Source organism: the organism of the source record quoted next, unplaced genomic scaffold (assembly GCF_019419815.1).
Source record: "Pyrus x bretschneideri cultivar Hongxiangsu unplaced genomic scaffold, Pyrus_bretschneideri_v1 Contig22, whole genome shotgun sequence".
NCBI lineage: Eukaryota > Viridiplantae > Streptophyta > Magnoliopsida > Rosales > Rosaceae > Pyrus > Pyrus x bretschneideri.
This window is the reverse complement of record NW_025999524.1, coordinates 1-19,029: the sequence shown is the minus strand read 5'-3', so window position 1 is coordinate 19,029 and position 19,029 is coordinate 1. Positions and strand designations below refer to the sequence as shown.

At 38.7% G+C, this 19,029-nt stretch overlaps 2 protein-coding genes and 3 pseudogenes across 2 annotated transcripts; 2 read left to right on the top strand and 3 right to left on the bottom strand.

The window, feature by feature from the left end:
- The first annotated feature begins 101 nt into the window (after window positions 1-101).
- Window positions 102-4,079, top strand: LOC125477761 (annotated as a pseudogene).
- Window positions 4,080-4,780: 701 nt separating this feature from the next.
- Window positions 4,781-9,008, top strand: LOC125477829 (annotated as a pseudogene).
- A 380-nt stretch (window positions 9,009-9,388) lies between these two features.
- Window positions 9,389-10,547, bottom strand: LOC125477698 (annotated as a pseudogene).
- A 2,744-nt stretch (window positions 10,548-13,291) lies between these two features.
- Window positions 13,292-16,222, bottom strand: LOC125477543 (3-oxoacyl-[acyl-carrier-protein] reductase 4-like). The gene is made up of 11 exons (XM_048584722.1): window positions 16,004-16,222; window positions 15,683-15,828; window positions 15,548-15,601; window positions 15,331-15,411; window positions 15,204-15,249; window positions 15,034-15,128; window positions 14,923-14,955; window positions 14,708-14,842; window positions 14,509-14,602; window positions 14,328-14,410; window positions 13,292-13,704 (listed from the first exon to the last, which is right to left on the bottom strand). Exons 1-11 carry the CDS (start codon window positions 16,176-16,178, stop codon window positions 13,672-13,674), a joined length of 975 nt encoding a protein of 324 aa, XP_048440679.1. The 5' UTR covers window positions 16,179-16,222; the 3' UTR covers window positions 13,292-13,671.
- Window positions 16,223-17,332: 1,110 nt separating this feature from the next.
- On the bottom strand, window positions 17,333-18,712 carry LOC125477602 (protein Iojap-related, mitochondrial-like; the record flags this gene model as incomplete). Its single annotated transcript, XM_048584920.1, has 3 exons — window positions 17,333-17,420; window positions 18,086-18,183; window positions 18,632-18,712. Coding segments are annotated over 3 exons (242 nt in total), but the record flags the coding sequence as incomplete, so codon positions are not given.
- Between the last annotated feature and the right edge of the window lie 317 nt (window positions 18,713-19,029).

Below are 19,029 nucleotides of genomic sequence, written 5' to 3'. Positions count from 1 at the left end.
CAGTTGAGTGTGAATTTAAGCAGCATGGTAGTCAAATGAATCTCCCTCTTTTCTGGTTAGCTTTCACAAGTGACTTCCAGATGACCAATTTATATAGAGGGCCATAAAATGCTTAAATAATCACACATTGCGTGTTTTCTGTTCGTTTTTCTTTTCATGCCAAATTTTGGTTAGAGACGTGAATATATTTGCTGGTGCTATGAATTCGTTTCTTTGTCATTCATACCTCTCTAAAGCTTTGATATCAGATAACCTAACTGATCTGCTCTCTGCAACTTAAAACTCAGATTATCATAAACACGAAAGCATGTCATGATAAATGTTTGTCATCTTTACGTAGTCATTTATATCGCCGAATTTTTTCCGTCCACAAAGTTTATTTCTTAGTTTGCCGGGACATGATCTGTACTCGATACACCGGCCACAATGCAGACCTGCCCTTTTCGCAGAAATGCGTGGTATTGCCGTCCCAACAATCAGGAAAATCGTGCACGTAAAAAGCTTGGTAGGGAAAGTTTTGACAAGAAATGGCAACAAGCAAGTCATGTGCCATTTGAGATGGCCGACTTTTTTTATCCTCTTATAACATATTCTGCCAGAAGAAATTTCGTGCAGTATTCAATTTCCTTCTCATTTTCCCATTTTTCAGTTACCCAAATTTCTAAATTACAAGTAGGAGAGGATGCAATGTCAATGTGGACCTCAACGTCCGCTCTCGACACGACACGTGGACAGAAGTTATGTCCTAACTCCCAAATATAAACGAAAGAGGGGTTAAAATTACGATAAGTTATTGCTTCATATTCTGATAGATCGTTGATTCAACCTACCTGAAAAAAAATATCATGGTAACAATAAATAAATAAAAAGAGAGAAGATAACCAAACAATGAAACTGATAAGCTTGTGGATGGGGGAAGCCCTAAAGAGAGAAATGTGGTAGCCTGTCTTAAAGAGAAGGACGTGAGTCCCCGTTGAACCATGTTTGAAGGGCGTCAGAGGTCAAATCCCCCTAGGACTTTGGAGACCGTTGGACTGGGGAGGGACTTGGGTTGGTTTTTACAGGTAATTTTACAGTTGGACCCTCTGGAGGTCACGGATAAACCAAGTTGTCAAGAGTGAGAAAATAGGGGCTTGGTGGTAATTCTCCAAACTGTCATACAGCGCAAAGACTCCCCCCCTAAGCGGGCGGCTTTAATTTTCCTAACTTGGCCAACGCTTTTGCTATCTTTGGCAGTCTTGCATTTCTCCTGACCAGTATATAAACAAAGGTCTTGGCTTTGTGTAAGTTATACTATCATCGTCGTCCCTTTTTTCTGCCATTGTTGAGTTTCAAGAGAGAGAGAGAGAGAGAATGACACAATCGTTGAAGGAAGCTGAAGAGGCGAGGCAGAAGCAGAAGCAGATTGATGATTGGCTTCCGGTCACTTCTGCTAGGAATGCCAAATGGTGGTACTCAGCTTTCCACAATGTCACTGCCATGGTTGGGGCTGGTGTCCTCAGCCTTCCCTATGCCATGGCTGAGCTTGGATGGTATGTATATGTTTATACTTTCGTTTCATGGGAAGTTATTTTTGCACTCCTCTTTTCCTCCCTTTGCACTTGTCCTTTTTTTTCATCTAACCTTCAAACCGAACAAATTAGAGGAAAATTAAGGGGCAGAAACAAGCAAATGAGTGCAAAAGGAGAAAACGGGAGTGTGAACATTACTAACCTACCCTTTGTTTTGTTTCATGACTTTCATTCCTATAATTTGAGTAGAAATCTCAGAATTAAAACCCATTATAATTGGGTAGCGATTTTGGCACTCCTCGTTTAGCCATCTGCATTTCAGATTGAATGTTACAAAGTTACAATTTTTTTGTGTATGATCTGTGCCAATTTGAAACCGAATGTTGATTCCTAACAAAATTAAACAGGGGTCCTGGTATTGCTGTCATGCTTCTGTCATGGATCATCACCCTATACACACTATGGCAAATGGTTGAGATGCATGAAATGGTGCCGGGGAAGCGGTTCGATCGTTACCACGAGCTGGGACAGCACGCCTTTGGGCAAAAGCTGGGGCTCTGGGTCGTTGTGCCCCAACAGCTAATTGTGGAAGTTGGTGTCAATATTGTCTACATGGTCACAGGAGGAAAATCATTGAAGAAGGTCCATGATGTGATTTGCCCTAGCTGCAAAGACATCAAACTCACCTTATGGATTTTGATTTTTGCTTCTGCCCACTTTGTTCTCTCCCATCTCCCCAACTTAAACTCCGTCTCTGGTATCTCGCTTGCTGCTGCAGTCATGTCCTTGAGGTAATTAATTAAATCGTTCAGTTAGTATCGTAAATTCTAGAAATTTCTTGATTCCCAAGTAATGCTATCGAGACCAATTACAAACCAAATTCCCAAAATTTTAGATCAAAATGATGTGGACAGTGTTTTGCCTGTTCGTATGTATGTAGATTAATTCAAACGCTAATGCGCACGATCATTTGGCCGTGACTAATGTTTAGGGAAACTTTTTTTTTTTGATCCGATTTCTTACCGTTCTTGTGTTGGATCTTGTTAATTTGTGATCATATGCAGTTACTCAACGATCGCGTGGGGAGCTGCTATTCACAAGGGGAAGGTACCGAACGTGGACTACAGCTACAAAGCTAAATCCAATGTCGGAGCTGTCTTCAACTTCTTTAGTGGGTTGGGAGACATAGCATTTGCCTACGCTGGCCACAATGTCGTTTTGGAGATCCAAGCAACGATTCCTTCCACACTCGAGAAGCCTTCCAAGGGACCAATGTGGAAAGGAGTTATTGTGGCATACATTGTGGTGGCTTTGTGCTACTTCCCTGTTTGTTTTGTTGGCTACTATATGTACGGAAACTCTGTTGAAGACAACATCCTCATCTCACTCGAAAAACCTGTCTGGCTAATTGCAGCAGCTAACATGTTTGTTGTGATCCATGTCATTGGAAGCTACCAAGTTTTCGCAATGGGAGTTTTTGACATGGTTGAAACTTTTCTGGTCAAGAAAATGAACTTCCCACCTTCTTTCACCCTTCGCTTTATTACTCGCACGATATATGTTGGTACGTGAATTGAGTTAGCTTACAATTCTCATCACTACTGCAGAGTGTTTTTCCTGATTTGTATGCTAATATATCAGTACATGCCATATAATATGTTCTTAATTTGGCAGCAATTACCATGGTCATTGGTATGGCCATCCCTTTCTTTGGTGGCCTTCTCGGATTCTTTGGAGGATTTGCTTTCGCCCCAACCACATACTTCGTAAGAAAATTAAAGGATTCGTTGCTCTCATTTGCCCTACATAAACACACACACACGAATACCCTTTATTCTTTCTCAAGTTTGTGAATTTGCACCAACCCTTTGATAACATGTCAAATAGAGCTTAACCTTCCGATGCTGTTCTTAATTTGCAGCTTCCCTGCATCATGTGGCTCGCCATCTACAAACCGAGACGTTTCAGTCTATCTTGGTGCATAAACTGGGTACGTTGCGCTTTTTTGCTTCGATAACTTGTTCTTCAGGCTCATTCATAACGCTCACTTCATTCATTTCAGACCTGCATTATACTGGGAGTTACCTTGATGATTCTAGCACCCATCGGTGCCCTACGGAGTATCATCTTGCAATCGAAAACCTACACATTCTTCTCTTAAATTGCCAGTTTTACATGCAACAAACATTCATCTCTCCTCATATTCAAAGCTCAAACCTAGACAGATATGATCGTTGTTGCTTGACCATCAAGGCAAACCCTTCGGCGTTTCTAGATTAATTGACTTCTGGTACCCTCCGACGGCCACGATGGGATTTGAGACAAGAGCGACCTCCTCTTTGATTAGAGTTCTTGCACATTAATCATGTCCAACAGTATTGTTTAATTCGTTAGTCATTTATGTAAACACAATGCTAATGATAAAAGAAAAGGGATTAGATTACTTGATCTGCAAGCATTGCAGAATAATGAATATGCAGCAGGAGAAGTTATGTGTAGAAATATGACTCTTGTATTAATTTGGGTCAACTATTACAATATACAGGGCTACATAAATCCCTATTTAGGTAGGAATCCTACATGGGAAATTATATTTCTATAATGAGTAATGTTGCACTTACCATTTATTTGTATAATCATATTATATTAGTGATGTAAGGTTTTTAGTTGTTTGTGCGGTTTTTATTTCAAATTCATGATTATCTTTTTAAATAAATTTCGTTGATTTGAATTGAAAAAATAAAAATACTCTTCAGCAAATAGAGATGATTGAGGAAACAACTATAAAGAGAAAGAAAACGATTTATTCCTCTCTTATATACTATTAAATTAAAGACAATTAATGCAGAATCATCTTTGTAATTAACGCATGTATTATAGAAGATGAATGTATTATTACCATCTATTTGTATCAACTCTCCAATAAAGATGGGATTCATATGTGTTGGTGGGTCCTACCTCTATTGGAGAGATAATTTAAATGATCGTACAAATAGATAGCAAGTGTAGCGTTATTCTATGAAGAGTTCAGTATTTATTCAACTAGTTGGGCTTTTTTTGGGTCAATATAGTTGGGCTTAGTATTGCCAATGCGTACAGTTATTTTTTGTTCTTTTTTCCCCGAATTGCAAGGAAGAAGAAATTCGTCTAAGACACATACGACAGGTTGTTTGCAGTCTTGACGCGTTAGAATCCACAAAGTGGTATTATAGTAAATTAGTTAGCAGTTTACCCACCAAAAATCTTAATCTTCCCGCCATTTCTCTGCAACTCTCAGAGTGGCAGCTTCTGAAACCCTAGAGAGAGAGAGAGAGAGAGAGAGACAGACAGACAGACAGACAGACAGAACCAGAACGCGCCACATGGAAGACCAAATCAAAGATGAGTTCCACCGGAGCGGCTTCACTTTCGACGACAAGAAGGAAATCCTCAAAAAATGTAAGATCCTTCGCTTTTTTTTGTTCCCAATTGAATTCAATCCCTAATTTTACAGAAGAGTATATATTGATTCCTCAATTGTTGATTAGGTGCTACATTCTGCATAAATTTCAATCTTTCGCATTCTGATCTCGTTACGAGCTGGGAAATTTACTACCTAAACAGGTTCATTTCTCTCCCAATTTTCCCCAATTTACGATTTTTACTACAACGTTTGGAATGATTCAATTTTGTATCTGAGGATAGCTTTTAGCTTTAAATAGCTTTTTTTTTAATAATATATTTTTTATGGTCGCCGGATAAAGGGATTAATTTTGTACATAGATTTGTGTTAGTAATTTTTTTTTGATGAATAAGTTGTATGTGTTGCCAAATATAATCGGATAAAATGTTATTTTGGGCAGGCAAATGAATGGAACGGTGGTATGTGATGCGGAAATGGATGGGTTTTAAGGGTATTTGCAAGAGCAGAAGAAAGTAGCCATTGAAGAACAGGAGACCAATCTGCATATCTACTCAAGCAGAGATGTGGACATGTGAGCACAATATATATCTATACACACACACACACACACACGGACATGTGAGCACTATATACACACACACACACTTTTTTCACTTTCCCTTTTTATATCTGTAATTTGTTTTTGGTGGCATGAATTTTTGTGGATATGGGATTAGTGTGATTCTAGTTTCTGAGGTTCAGTATCTGACGAGAAACTGAGTCCAGGATTCTGAATGTTGAGGATGTAGATATAAAGGAAGAGGTTCCTAGCACTCCACCATCCGAATCCCAGAACCGTTACTCAGAGCCATCTGACTCAACGCCACAAACAATTGGGAACGTTCCTTCTTCTGGAAAACCATCAAGACTTGTAACTCCTTTTGGGCAACGAACAGACAAGTTTGTTGTGAAATTCAGCATTGATAATAAGCCAACTATAGAGAACGGGGAGAAGGAACATGATAATGAGAATGATGAGGATGATGAAATTATCAGGAAGGTTAAGCCTGGAAAGCGGTGTTCTTTAGTAGTCCATGGTTCAGGACCCGAAATAGGTTGTAGGTTTATGTATGATAGGATTGAAGATAGGGTAAGTGAAACTTATTATAGTATGGTGATCTTAATCTCCACACACACATATATATTGTCCACTAACATAAGACTTTTCTGTTTTAGTTTAACGCACTTGAAAACCGAATTAGAAAGTATGCGACTGCATTAGTTTCATCTGGGCAGTATGAGGAACCGCTGGACCCTACAGTTTCGTCTCAGGTATGGTACCTCCCCCTCCCCTGAGGGTGGGAAGATGTTTTGGCAACTCAATCTTCTCCGAGTCATCTTGAGGCTGTTTATGATGTAAACTTGTTTTGTTTCAGAAAACTATATTTACTGCTGGCATGGTCTGTTGTGACGGAGAGGGCCATTTGAACGACAAATCCACCTTGTTGCAGAGCAGGTAGAAAGTCTTGCACTCTCCTTTATACTATTCATGTGAAACAGTTACTAACATCCCTACAAGGAAAGCATTCCTTAAATAAGTTTAGCTATTAAACAATAGTATCTGAGGATCTTAGTCTTCCCTCAGGTAACACTCTCTTGGAGGGAACTTGTTAAATGTGAAGCACAACTACCTATGTTTTACTTCATACAGCTGAAAGACTTCTGGTAATCCATATTTTTTTTTTTAGATAAACTTTTTATCTTTCCTTTTCAATGGCAGCGCAGAGCATTCTGGAGGTCAACGTGTTCGTATGGAATTACAAAATTTGAGCCAATTTTCAATCTTTCCAGGCCAGGTATGGAAATTGGAACATGAAAGACATAGAACCATGTTCAGATTTTTAAATTTTGAAGTACTGTAGTGTAGTCTAAATCTAACAGGAAAGATTGCATTCCTGCAGATAATCGGTGTCGAAGGGACCAATCCTAGTGGACACTGCTTCCTTGCTTCAAAACTGGTAGATTCAGTCCCTCTACCTGTTGCTGCTGATGCAAACTTGCCTCCTGCTAAAAAGCAGGCTTTGGATCAGGAGATTTTGCCAACTGAACTTTCCAGTAAACAACCAGAGCTATCAGTGGTATGCAAGTTTTAGTCTATGTTACTCAATGAGACGCAACTCTGGAAATTATTGGCTTATTAATCATTGATGTGAAAAGATTGAACTTTCCATAATTCTGTGCAAAATTCTTCATCAGTGTTGGTAACATTTAATTTCTGTATTTAAACAGATCATCGCATCAGGCCCTTTTACCACAACAGACAACTTATTGTTTGAGCCTCTGAGAGAGCTTCTAGCATATGCAAGCAAAAAGCTGCCTCAGTTGCTTATATTGGTGACTACCTACTTTTCTTGAACTGGATTTTTCTTTAACAAGATTTTACTGCTTGAACCATTCATGTTGTTTACAAACAGATTTTTTTTTTTTTTTTCGCAGCTAGGACCATTTATTGATTCTGAACATACAGAAATTAAGAAAGGAACCGTCGACAGGAGCTTTGATGGAATATTCCAAACTGAAATTCTTAGAAGGGTATCTACTCAGAACATTGTGTAGTAGTTATCCCGAAGAACTATCCACATCTGTTGGTTTTCATGACTTCTTTCCTTTTATCATTCTTTCAGTTGCAAGATCATGTCGAATGCATAGGTTCGCATGCGCGCATTGTTCTTGTACCATCTATACGGGATGCTAACCATGATTTTGTATTCCCTCAGGTAATGTTACTTTTGAATCAAGTCAATGTAGTATATACTGCACAATTTGCTTCCGATTCATTTAGATGATAAGAGAATGTAATCTCGAGATACCATTTCTTTGTTGTGCAGCCTGCCTTTGATATTCACCCACCTGATCTCAAGCATCAGGTACATGTTTGTAGATTTCGAGCTTTTGTCATTCAAAGTTCCTAAATATTTCTGCAGTTATGCTTAGTAAAGTGATTTTACCACTCTTAATCAGATAAAAAGTCTCACGAATCCAGGGATTTTCGAGGCAGATCAGGTAACCAAGCATTTGCCCTGAAATTCTGACCACCTCTGTAACTTTGCTCAAATGATTGTTGATACTAGAATTATCAGTTTGGTAGTCCAGAATTGTATTATTATCTAAAGGCTTGGATTCTAATTTCGTAGACACGCTTGGCCAACAAAGATGAATTGGCAAAACAAATGAACTGTAACTTGATTGAGCTCTATCCATGACCATTTTTATATTATGTATCTACGTTACAAATCTTTCATTCCTTGCTCTAGTTGGCTTGATAAGAATCCAAATGATAAGATGTAGACAACATTTTATCTACCACATTCTGATTTCAGGTCAAGATAGGTTGCTGCTCTGTGGATGTTCTCAAACACCTTAGTGCAGAAGAGATCTCGCGCGTTCCGAAGGATGGAAAACCCAGTGACCGCTTGAGTAGACTTGCAAACCATATAATTAGCAACGCAGGCACACTCTAATTTCTTAGAAGTTGTTAAGGTCTATATGGTTAGAAGAGCTCTGCAATCTAAAATTCTAAACATATTTTGCAATTTTTCGGACAGCTTTTATCCTCTGTATCCACCAGCAGAAGACATTCCACTGGATTTTTCACTTGCTCCTCAAGCTCTAAACATCTCATTGATCCCAAATATTCTCATCCTACCCTCTGACGTGAAGTATTTTGTGAAGGTAAATGGTTATTCCAATTTCAATGTCAAAGCAATTCCAATAAATCGTACAGAAACGTGCACGTCGCTCCAATAGAGATTGGGTGTGACATTCTGCGACTTTGAGATGTTTACCTAGAGAAGTACTTTTTGAGTACAGGTACTGTCCATTGGTGAAAGAGGTGAAGAAAAAGAGCAGTTAAAGTGCATTTGTGTCAATCCGGGAAGACTGGCCAAGGGAGAAGGAGGAGGTACTTTCGTCGAGCTTGACTACTATGGTAAGCCCGACACAACGAGTGCTTCGATTATAAGCATATAAACATCGGAGTTGAGTTATAATTTGTTGTAACATGATTTCAATTCACAGTAAGTTTCAAAGAAACTCCACAGGCTAGGGTCGATTGCAACATCATTTATATTGTTTGTAGTGACTGATGGTGATAAATTTATGGTGCAATTCTTGCAAATATTAGTCGGACTCATTGTGATAGGTCCCCCCAAAAAAGAATCGAACTCATGTACACAGACTTTAAGAGTCGATGTGAGACCTGATGGGAAGTTTGGATCCTTTTCCACAAACGACAATCAATAATTGCAGACCAACCTGTCTAATGTAACAGGGTTGCTGCCTTTGACGCTATTCTAAGCTAATCATCCGTTGTCTTATAGGAAATGAGATACCGCATTCCAAGTGCTTGGAAAGTTGTTTGGCGTATTACTTATGTGAAACTTAAATCTTAGTATTGGAAATATTAAACTCTTATATATTTGTATTATACATGCAATTAGCAAATTACTGCCAATTCATAAAAATTAAAAATTAAAAAATATATATTTTTCTACCTCTTTTTCTTCTGCACTTTGTTTTGTACCAATCGATCCAAAGATTCAGAACCCACAAAATACTCAGACAAATGGCAGTTGAAATCACCACCATCCAAGAAACCCATGCCCATCTGGGGATGACGGGGTCAGCCGCCCCACTCACATAGAACGCCCCCATCTTGTACATGAACACCGGCCCCAAGATCCCTCTAAAAACACTGTAAAAGCATAGAATTTAGGGGACAAAAAGTCGTACAATTTGGCGGCGGCAGGCGAACCGGACCTCCGAAAGCCGGCAAGGGTCCAGGCGTTCTGGCAGCCGCTCGTGATCTCAGCAAGGAAGAGGAGAACGAGGATGGCGTAGGCCCCGTGGCGGACGGCGTAACGGCAGGTGGTGAAGACGTAGAGGGTGGCGAGGTGGTGGAGGATGAAGAGGACGTCGTTGGGGAAGAAGATGAGGTAGTGGAGGAGGTCGAGGGAGAAGTAGGCGATGCTGAACTCGAGCACGGTGTTTTGGGTGGTGGTGTTAGGGGAGGCGAAGGTGGTGGCTTTGTGGCTGCGGAGGATCGCGTGAGCGGCCATGGCGGCAGCTGCGGAGCCGTGGGATAGAGAGATTAGGCAGCTTGAAGCTCCCGGTCGGTGTTTTGGGCCCAGTTGCGGAAAAGTAGGAAATAAGCAGAGAGGTAGATGAGGAGAAAGATGGAGAAGAATCTTGGGAGTGTTGGGGTGGGGATTGCTGAGGTCTCCATGGAAATCAAAACCCAGTTGCAGGAACAATGCAAGAGAGAGAAGCAGAAATAAAGGTCGAAACTTGAAATTATTGGGCTCCAAAACTGTTGGGGAAGAGTCTTAGCTTCGGTTAATCATAGACAGAGAGACAGAGAGAGACTGAGTGGATAGAAGGTGACCTGCTTTTGAAGACGAGCGAGATTGCTTTAAGTGAGAGGTGGATGAAAAGTAGAAGGAAATCCTCGTGGGTGGACCCTTAGCGATCCTAACCATAATACAATTTGTTTTAGCGATAATCAATCTCAACTGATCGTGATTAAATGCAATTTTATATTTCACTCACACAAATACAATGTAATATATCAACGCAAACGTTTGTTGTTTGTTAAAATTTCTTTCACGTACGTAGAAGAAGGTTGAACTCTTAACCTAACTCAAATTCAAATATCTTTTAACAAATTCGAAAAATCGAAATCCTAATTTAATTATAACTCAACTATTCATTCCTTGTCGTTTGAGCTAATCATGTTTGTTGTGTGTTTAACACGGTAGTTCACTTTCTTCTTTTTGGGTAATTATTGGTAATGACAAGTCGTACGGTTGTTGAGTCTCTCAAGTAATAATAACAATAATAATATGGGTGTTGAAACATGAAAGTTAACAAATCAAAGTTTAATAATAACACGTAATATTCTTATCTTTTATGCTTGCAAGCAAAAACTTAAAACAATTATTCCTTTGTATATAGAGTTGTACTACTGTTTGGATCCGATTTTACACTATGGGTCTGAGCAATCGAGACCGCTGAATGAGCAGAATTTTAGACCATTGAAGGACAAAATAGTTGAAATAATTTTCAATTATTATTGAGAAATAATATTGTGATTTTAATCATGATATTATCTCTTACTAATATATTAAATTATTTAAACATAATATTTGTCCAAATCCCAATTAATTTGAATGATGGTGGAATATTGGGATATGCATCGCGTCAGATAATGAAGCAAGCAGTTCAGTTCAAATTGATTTGAATGTCTGGCAATGGATGTGTAGATTGAAATAGCTTGGAGTGGAGATCACCATTTGGGATTTGATGATCTTAAAATCATGGTCTTGGATAATGATGAGATAAGGAATCTAGGTAGACTAAGCATTTTTGCATGGTAATGGATATTGTCAGATGGGTTTAAAGTTTTGATGAAAAAAAGCCTAGGTGGGCTAGGTTTCTTATGAGATGTGATAAACCTAATTTTTATTATGTTTGAAAAGTCAAAGGAAAAATCCTATTGATCAAATTAAAGGATATGCTTTGGTTTCTGATGCGGATCAAATTACGTTCCACAAATTGGAGTTGTAGTTGGACTCTACAAAATTATCTGGCCGTGCCCAGTAGAAGATATGAATGCTATAAATACAGAGGCAATGGCAACGAGAAGAGGACCTCCAAATCAATACACAACTACCATGCGCAAATCTCTCAAACATCTTGAGATTTTTTTTTTCATTTTCCACCAACACCTTCAGTTTGGATAAACAGCACTGCGTTGAGGCCGACTGGTTACTTATCCAAGTCTCAGTTGAGAAGGGTTTTCGAATCCTTATTGGTAGAGGTTATCTCATTAGTCTTCTCGACGAAGTGAGGTGTTACAAGTTACTACATTCGGCACATTGAAAGCCGAATTTGATATTGAACTTCGCAGAACTAGCAGTCTTGTCTTCAGGCTCAAGAATTCGAAGGCCGAGACATGTTCCTTCCTCGACCGTAGTTGCAAGATCAAGAAGTCAACAACGCGCTCAACGCAACATCAACAAATTTTACTCATTGGCCGAGCTCGCCCGACGAGTTGGCACACCCCGCATCAACCAAAGGACACATAGGCTTTGTAATTTTTAGGGTCAACAACTACATAAACCTTTGATTCAATAGCTGGCTTAACAACCACTTATTACAGTCTAGTAATATTGTTCTTTACTTGTAAGTGAAATGTCTTAGCTTTAATTATCGTTGAAGGTGAATTTGAACCGTATTATTGATAGTCTATTGTGAGGCTAAGTCCACCCATCGCCCGTAATATAGATAATATCATTTATTCAAAAAAAAAAAATTGTTAGCTTAAGAGCAGCGTTTAAAATATTGGAAATATGGATGTACAACTTTATGTAAATATCAATGGATATTCAATATCAGTTGTTTTCAATGGGCATATTAACTCATTCAAATTTAGTCAAAGTTAGAGAAAAAATTATTTCAAAACAAATTAAAATTTTGATTTCTATGGTAAATTAGTAAATATCGTTAATATTCATTAATTTTCAATATCTCGTCGATAGAAGGTAAAGTTTGCATTTCACCTCATTTCCATATCGATCATTGATTTTCGAGTTTTTGCCAGAAATGTCAACAGTTTCGTGGATATTTTAAACACTGCTTAACTGTAAGGAAGAGAAATTTGTATGAGATAAAATCACCACCATGTGTTATCTTGGTCTAATTATATCCTGCTATATGAAGAAAATCCTTACATATGACAAGATATTATTGATCCGGATGCTATAGCAACGATAAAATCGTTTTGTATAAGTGATTCGCAAACTAAGATAGTCCATAATTTACTTCAATTAGTATATTCTAGTATTGTAGTGGTGATCCGAAAATGTTCCTGATGTATCTATTGTACAATTCAAACTCGTAATTAAGTGGTCCAAAGAAAGTTGTACAATTCGAGTTCAACTCAACATCATTTCATGTAGATTAAATATTACTTTTGTCCTTATGTTTTACTTCTTGAATTTTCATTTTCGTCCTTTTTCTGAATCTCACAAGATTGGTTCTTGTACTATATCTCGTTAGTAGTTAGAAAATTGTTATTAACATTTTAAAAATCTCATTTAACATTCCAAATTTTCTATAATTAGAAGAAAAAAAAATACATTGTGCTAATAACAATTCCCAACAGTTATTGATATTAGTTTACTCAGACGTGTGAACATGTGCATGCTACACGGAAATTAGACGGAATTGAGCAAAGTTATTTACTAAATTGGCCAAATTTAAACTTGACCAATAATTAGATATTCGAAAAAATTAGGGTTTTAACTCAATTGAAGCTTTGATCTTTGAACTAAAAATATGAGTATTAATCTCCAAACTTGGTATAACGTGAAATAATGATCTTTTTGACCAACTTCGTTTAAGCTTACGCCCAAACTAAAGAGGCGTCATCACGTGTCCCCACTTACTAGAGATTTTCAGTGTGTACAAGTTGGTACACATTCCACAAACATGTCATCGTACAGAGCACTTTTTAGTGCCATTAACAAGCTAAAATTGAAATTCTATCAAAACTTGCAGTAAAATTTGTTGTTGAACTAACTTAAAGCGAAAGACCTGTAATTTGATGAGCTTTCACATACACTTTTACTGTCATGGTAGAATCTGTTGATCTCATGGTAGGAACTCTGAAGCTCAAAGGTTCTAATACATTTCTCTGAGGCCGGCAGTATAGTAAACCTACATCACCATCCCTCCATCAATGGTGAGCACCTGCAAGAAAGGCGTGTTATGGTCACTGGTGCAAAATTAGAGAAGCAGATTGTTGTCAAATGATAATTGCATAAAGGCCAGGAAGGTCAAGGTAATGACACGACCTTCGCTAATGACAATAAGCATCGATAAATAAATTGCAAGAAAGGTTTCTAACACAACAGTGTTGGGCTACCGATGAACTTCCACAGAAAAGCTCCTTAATTGCAACATAGTCACCACAATAGGCACTACTGCCCTTGTGATCTGTGATCTGTGATCTGGTTCACTTGTCCAAAACGTGATACACTTCCATTCCAATGATCCAAAAATCTCCTTCATTTATCTCTTCAATAAATCATCTTGAAGAGAAACACAGTAACTTGATAACTAAAGAACTTTTGTCGAGGCTAAACTTATCCAAAAAACAAATACATTTAGATTCCATCACATTCAAACTAAAAGTTAAACTGTCTATGAAACTTCAACTTGAATCCAAGTCAAATTTATCATAGGTCCAAGATAGGTGAAACATACTGCATCCCGTTTCACAGACCATAACAAGTCACATTTGAGTAACTATCAGAAAGATTCAAGTCCAAAGAGTTCAACAATTATTCCAAAAACTGATATGTATTTTATACCTGTCCGGTCATGTAACTGGCTGCAGGACTAAGGGCCAAGAATTCCACCAGTCCAGCAACTTCTTCGGGTTGGCCATACCTACCTGTAATCACAGCCAGTATGAAAAAAATTTAGCAAACTATTATAAGCTATTATTGTAAACATGCTTGACTTGAATAACTAGAGTTTCCCCAGCCTCACCTAATGGAATAGTCTGTAAAATTTTCTTCTCAATGTCATCCCCTAGCTTTGCAGTCATGTCCGATGCGATAAAGCCCGGGGCAACAGCATTAACCTGAAGGAAATCCATTGTTTACGACCCAATCCATCATCTGGATTTAATACCATCTCGGGATGTGTCTGATTAGTGGAACAAATAGAAGAATCTTGGAATACTCACATTAATGTGTCTGCTTGAATACTCCTTAGCAACAGTCTTGGTCAGGCCAATTACTCCTGCTTTTGCAGCACTGTAGTTGGCTTGTCCAACATTTCCAACTAGACCAACAACGGATGCAATATTGATAATCCTTCCCTGCAAGAAGCATTATTCGACTGAGATAAGACATTAGACGAAAAGGTCGGGATACTCCTTTTGAAAGGAATGGTATTCACCTTCTTCTTCTTCATCATGATTTTGGCTGCTGCCTGAAAAAGTGAAGTTCCTCAGTTCGACATTGAAGTCAAGTAGCATTTCCATGAAAAACGAAAATTCGAAACACATACCTGGGTACATAGATATACACCGGTAAGATTTAGATCAATGACCTCCTGCCATTGTTTTAATTTCATTCTCATCAACAGACCATCCCTGGTAATTCCTGAAACCATGGTATAAATGACGATCATGTTTGAAATTGGACATTAGACAAAAAGCAGGTGAAATTTGCAATAACCTGCATTGGTTATCAGTACATCAACAGTTCCCCAAGCATCAACTGCCTGCAGATGCAAAATTATTAACCACATCACCAAACTAGCATAATCATGCCACAATTAAAATAAGAAGGAACATTTGCGTACGGTTTTGAGCATCGCCTCAACATCTTCTTCTTTCGAAACATCCCCTCCAAAAGTAATAGCTTGTCCACCAAACGCCTCAATCTGAAAGAACACAACCCTCATTCAATATCGCTCTATCACTAGTAAATAAACCCAACAATCATAGCACACAAATTTAGTCCGAATTTCAAGTCAGCAAGACTTATTCGTATGATTTGCATAGATGATTTGACTGTACCTCTTTGGAAACCTCTTCGGCCTCCTTCGACGATCTAGCGTAGTTAACAAGGACCTGTCCGCACACAATCATCATTCACCATCAACAACCAAAACCAACAATACAGAAACTAAGAACATTACACAAAAACCTAACCCTGCAACCAGCTTTGCCCAAAGACAGAGCAATAGCTCTGCCGATGCCTCTAGAAGCTCCGGTCACCACCACCACCGGACCCTCCACACTTTTGGCCTCCCCAGTGGTCGCTTGCTCCAGCGTCGCCACCTGTGCCCTCACGTAACCTGTCACGTGCCATCACCATCACCATCACCATCAAATTATAGTTTTCATTTCAATTTCCAAAATTCTTACATAACATTACCAACTACTTTCTGATTTCTACATTCTCTAAATCCCTAATCATCCTAAATCACAACTAAACAAATCGTTTCGATGACTAATTGGAATTCGAATTACCTGAGGAAGTGGAGGAGCGCTTGGATCTGTACTGAAGCCCAATGCTCCGACCCCATACGGTTGCTCCACCAATCGGAGCCCATTGCTTGAACTGGCAGGCCCTGCCGTCTGTGGTAGCTCCGAATTTAACGGCGGATTTTAAAGCGACGACGTTTGATGCAGATATGGAAGCCATGGGAGCTCTGGAGAATTGGAAAATGCAAAGGGAGAAATGAGAAGCTCGAATGCGAGGAATTGGCGATCGGCTTTTATAAAACGAAGGCGTTTTGGTGAGGTTGTGTTCTGCGTTGAAATGCTTTGGGAACTCCGGCAGTGGCGATGGAAGCAAGCTTGAGTTGTTTCTTACGAGTGGCTGCTGGGATTGACGAGTGGGGCTGCTTTTGCATTTAATTACCATGAAGCCATAGATGACAATGATGAGGGGAAGGGGCAGGATGGTAATATTGAGGTTGAACGCGGAAAATGGAACGCGGATAATGAAGCGAAGAAGTTGGTATTTTCGAATTTGGACCCTCTCCGAGGCAAACCCTCGGGATCCACTAACACAAGCCGTTAGATTTTGATCCACGGTCATAAACAGAGAATCTTTCTAAAAGTTCTAATAATTGTAGCCGTTTGATTGAAATTCAATAGCTCATGTTATTGGATCCCGAGGGTTTACCTCGGAGAGGATCCAAATTCGGTATTTTCCATGCGGGAAATCACTTGACGGAAGGAGAAGAGAGTAACATAAGTAAAATCCAATGGGCTGTGGCAACTGTTTGTTGGGCCCAAATGTCGTGTGGGCTTTTGGTAGTATAACGACAGACGTCTGGGTCATGATCTTTGCTTTGAAGGACGTAGACCGGATTTAGTCCATCAACGGCCCTAAATCAGGGGGACTTAATTTCATGGAAGCAAAATGTTATGAGATAGTATAATTGTGTCATGCAAGTTGTTTTTCTGAACCGGCCACTGTCCAACCTAGTTTCATTATGGAACTTCTGTCGATGTTATATTCGAACGTTAAACTTCGTTTGGGGTTGTTATCAATGAAAAAAAGAGAAATTTATGAAATCTGGCAATCCAAGTGCAATCCAAGGACATTCTCTCCTCTTAATATCGCTTGTATTAAAACTCGATACAAGATCTAAAACAGGTTTCTGCCACGGGTTGAAGCTCAACCCCAACCACCCGATGCCCTATTAAAAGTCAGAGATGATGTCTTCAGTGTAAATGTCTAAGTCTAACACCACGAAAATTTCAACTAGATAAGCAACCAGAATGTACATTTAGAAGAAGCATGGAGCTTGACGATGTAAAGATAAATTGGCAAAGGTTCTTATACATCTGAAAATCGATGATTATGCCCGTTTCATGTTGGTTTCCTCTTGGAGTTGTTCTTCGGACGAATCTTCACAAAAGCCTTATCCAAATCCTAAACAATCAAAACACAAGAAATTAAGAGGAATTATGCAAGCAAGAACTTTGCATCTGCATGAGAGTAAGGACATAGGTTACCAATTCAGTAATGTTAACAGAACACATAACAAATATCAATAAACTAGCAGAATTTTAACATAGCTGGACACAGTATTCCTCTAAAGTCCACGACGAGCACTAGCTTCAGCCAGCCATATCAGATCTTTACTTCTAGTTTTGCAACGTCAGAAGACCCTAAGAAACTAATTGACTTGTTATATGTAGAAATAATCTATTATGTCAACTGATTTCAGGACACTGATAACTAGAACGACACGATAATTTCTTTTCTTTTCTTTTCATTTTTGATACAAGACCTTCTAAAAAATTGATAACCTGAATTACCACAAAAAAATAGTTTAAAAACCATCATGCAAATTTCAACTAACCAAATCACTTTTCCATCCGTCAACCTTGCTCTAAGATAAATTTAAGTTACTAAATGGCTTCTGTACATGTAAAGCTTACTGAGATATTTGGTTAGATTAATGACGGCTTAAACCTAGTGAAAAAGTGCTTAGGTGATCTGATCTCCCAAAAACATTGATAATATTCTAGTAGTGCCCTTTGGTTGGGTAGCATAACAAACTAATATGATTCAAAGTATGTATTGCAATTCACCTCCAATGTTTCTTTTTCCGACTTCTTCGAGGTCCAAAGAGCCTCCAAATTGTAGTAAGCTCTAGCGTTCTCATCAAGAGCATGAATTATCACTTTGCCTAAATAAATAAAGAAACCAAGTATTAAAACCCAAAGAGAAAGGAACTAACAATATCAATGAGGCATGTAATGGCAAACATTATGCAGAAGTACAAGATTCATACGTTCTACTACCATTTGTAAAATTCCATGGGATGTGTCACCAATGGGAAATAAGCACGTTAATCGCAATTAAGTAATAACAATCATCAACAACCACGTCATATGGTTTACAGAATTTGATCGAGATAGTTTGGTCTCTCTAGCATTATCCTTCATAATTTAGTCAAAATACACTCTACGGAAACTCTGAGCCCTCGTATGGCTACTGGAAATTGCTTTTAGTTTTCCAGGAATATTGTGGCGGGTTTATGCAAAAAACCAAACATACCATAACAAGAGTAAATACGTAATCAAAGCTACTTTTCGACAACCAAAAACGAAGATCCTACAAAGAGCAGAACATACCAGAGTCGATGACAATCCACTTTCCTCCCTCTTGCCCTTCCACACTGGGAAGCACTAGCCGCTCACCTCCTTGCTGCTTTGCTTAGACTGCTCATATACACACAAACAAAAGACAATAAGGCCCAGTTAACATCAAGCAGCAATCTAAATAAAAAAAAGAATTGCATGTTACCCTTTTCCCTGTCAACTAGGAAAACCCAAACTCAAATTTTCTAGGCAACCAAACAGATGATAATATTTCACTCTTTTTTCTAGTCATGGGCAATAAGACTCAGCGTTTCACTCTCTTCCGTTTCCCTTCGATTCTCGGCAACCAAACACAAATTAGGAATTGAAATTAGAAAGAAATTCGGACCTGCCTTGTAAATTAGGGCTTGAGCGATTTTCTTGCCGTGCCA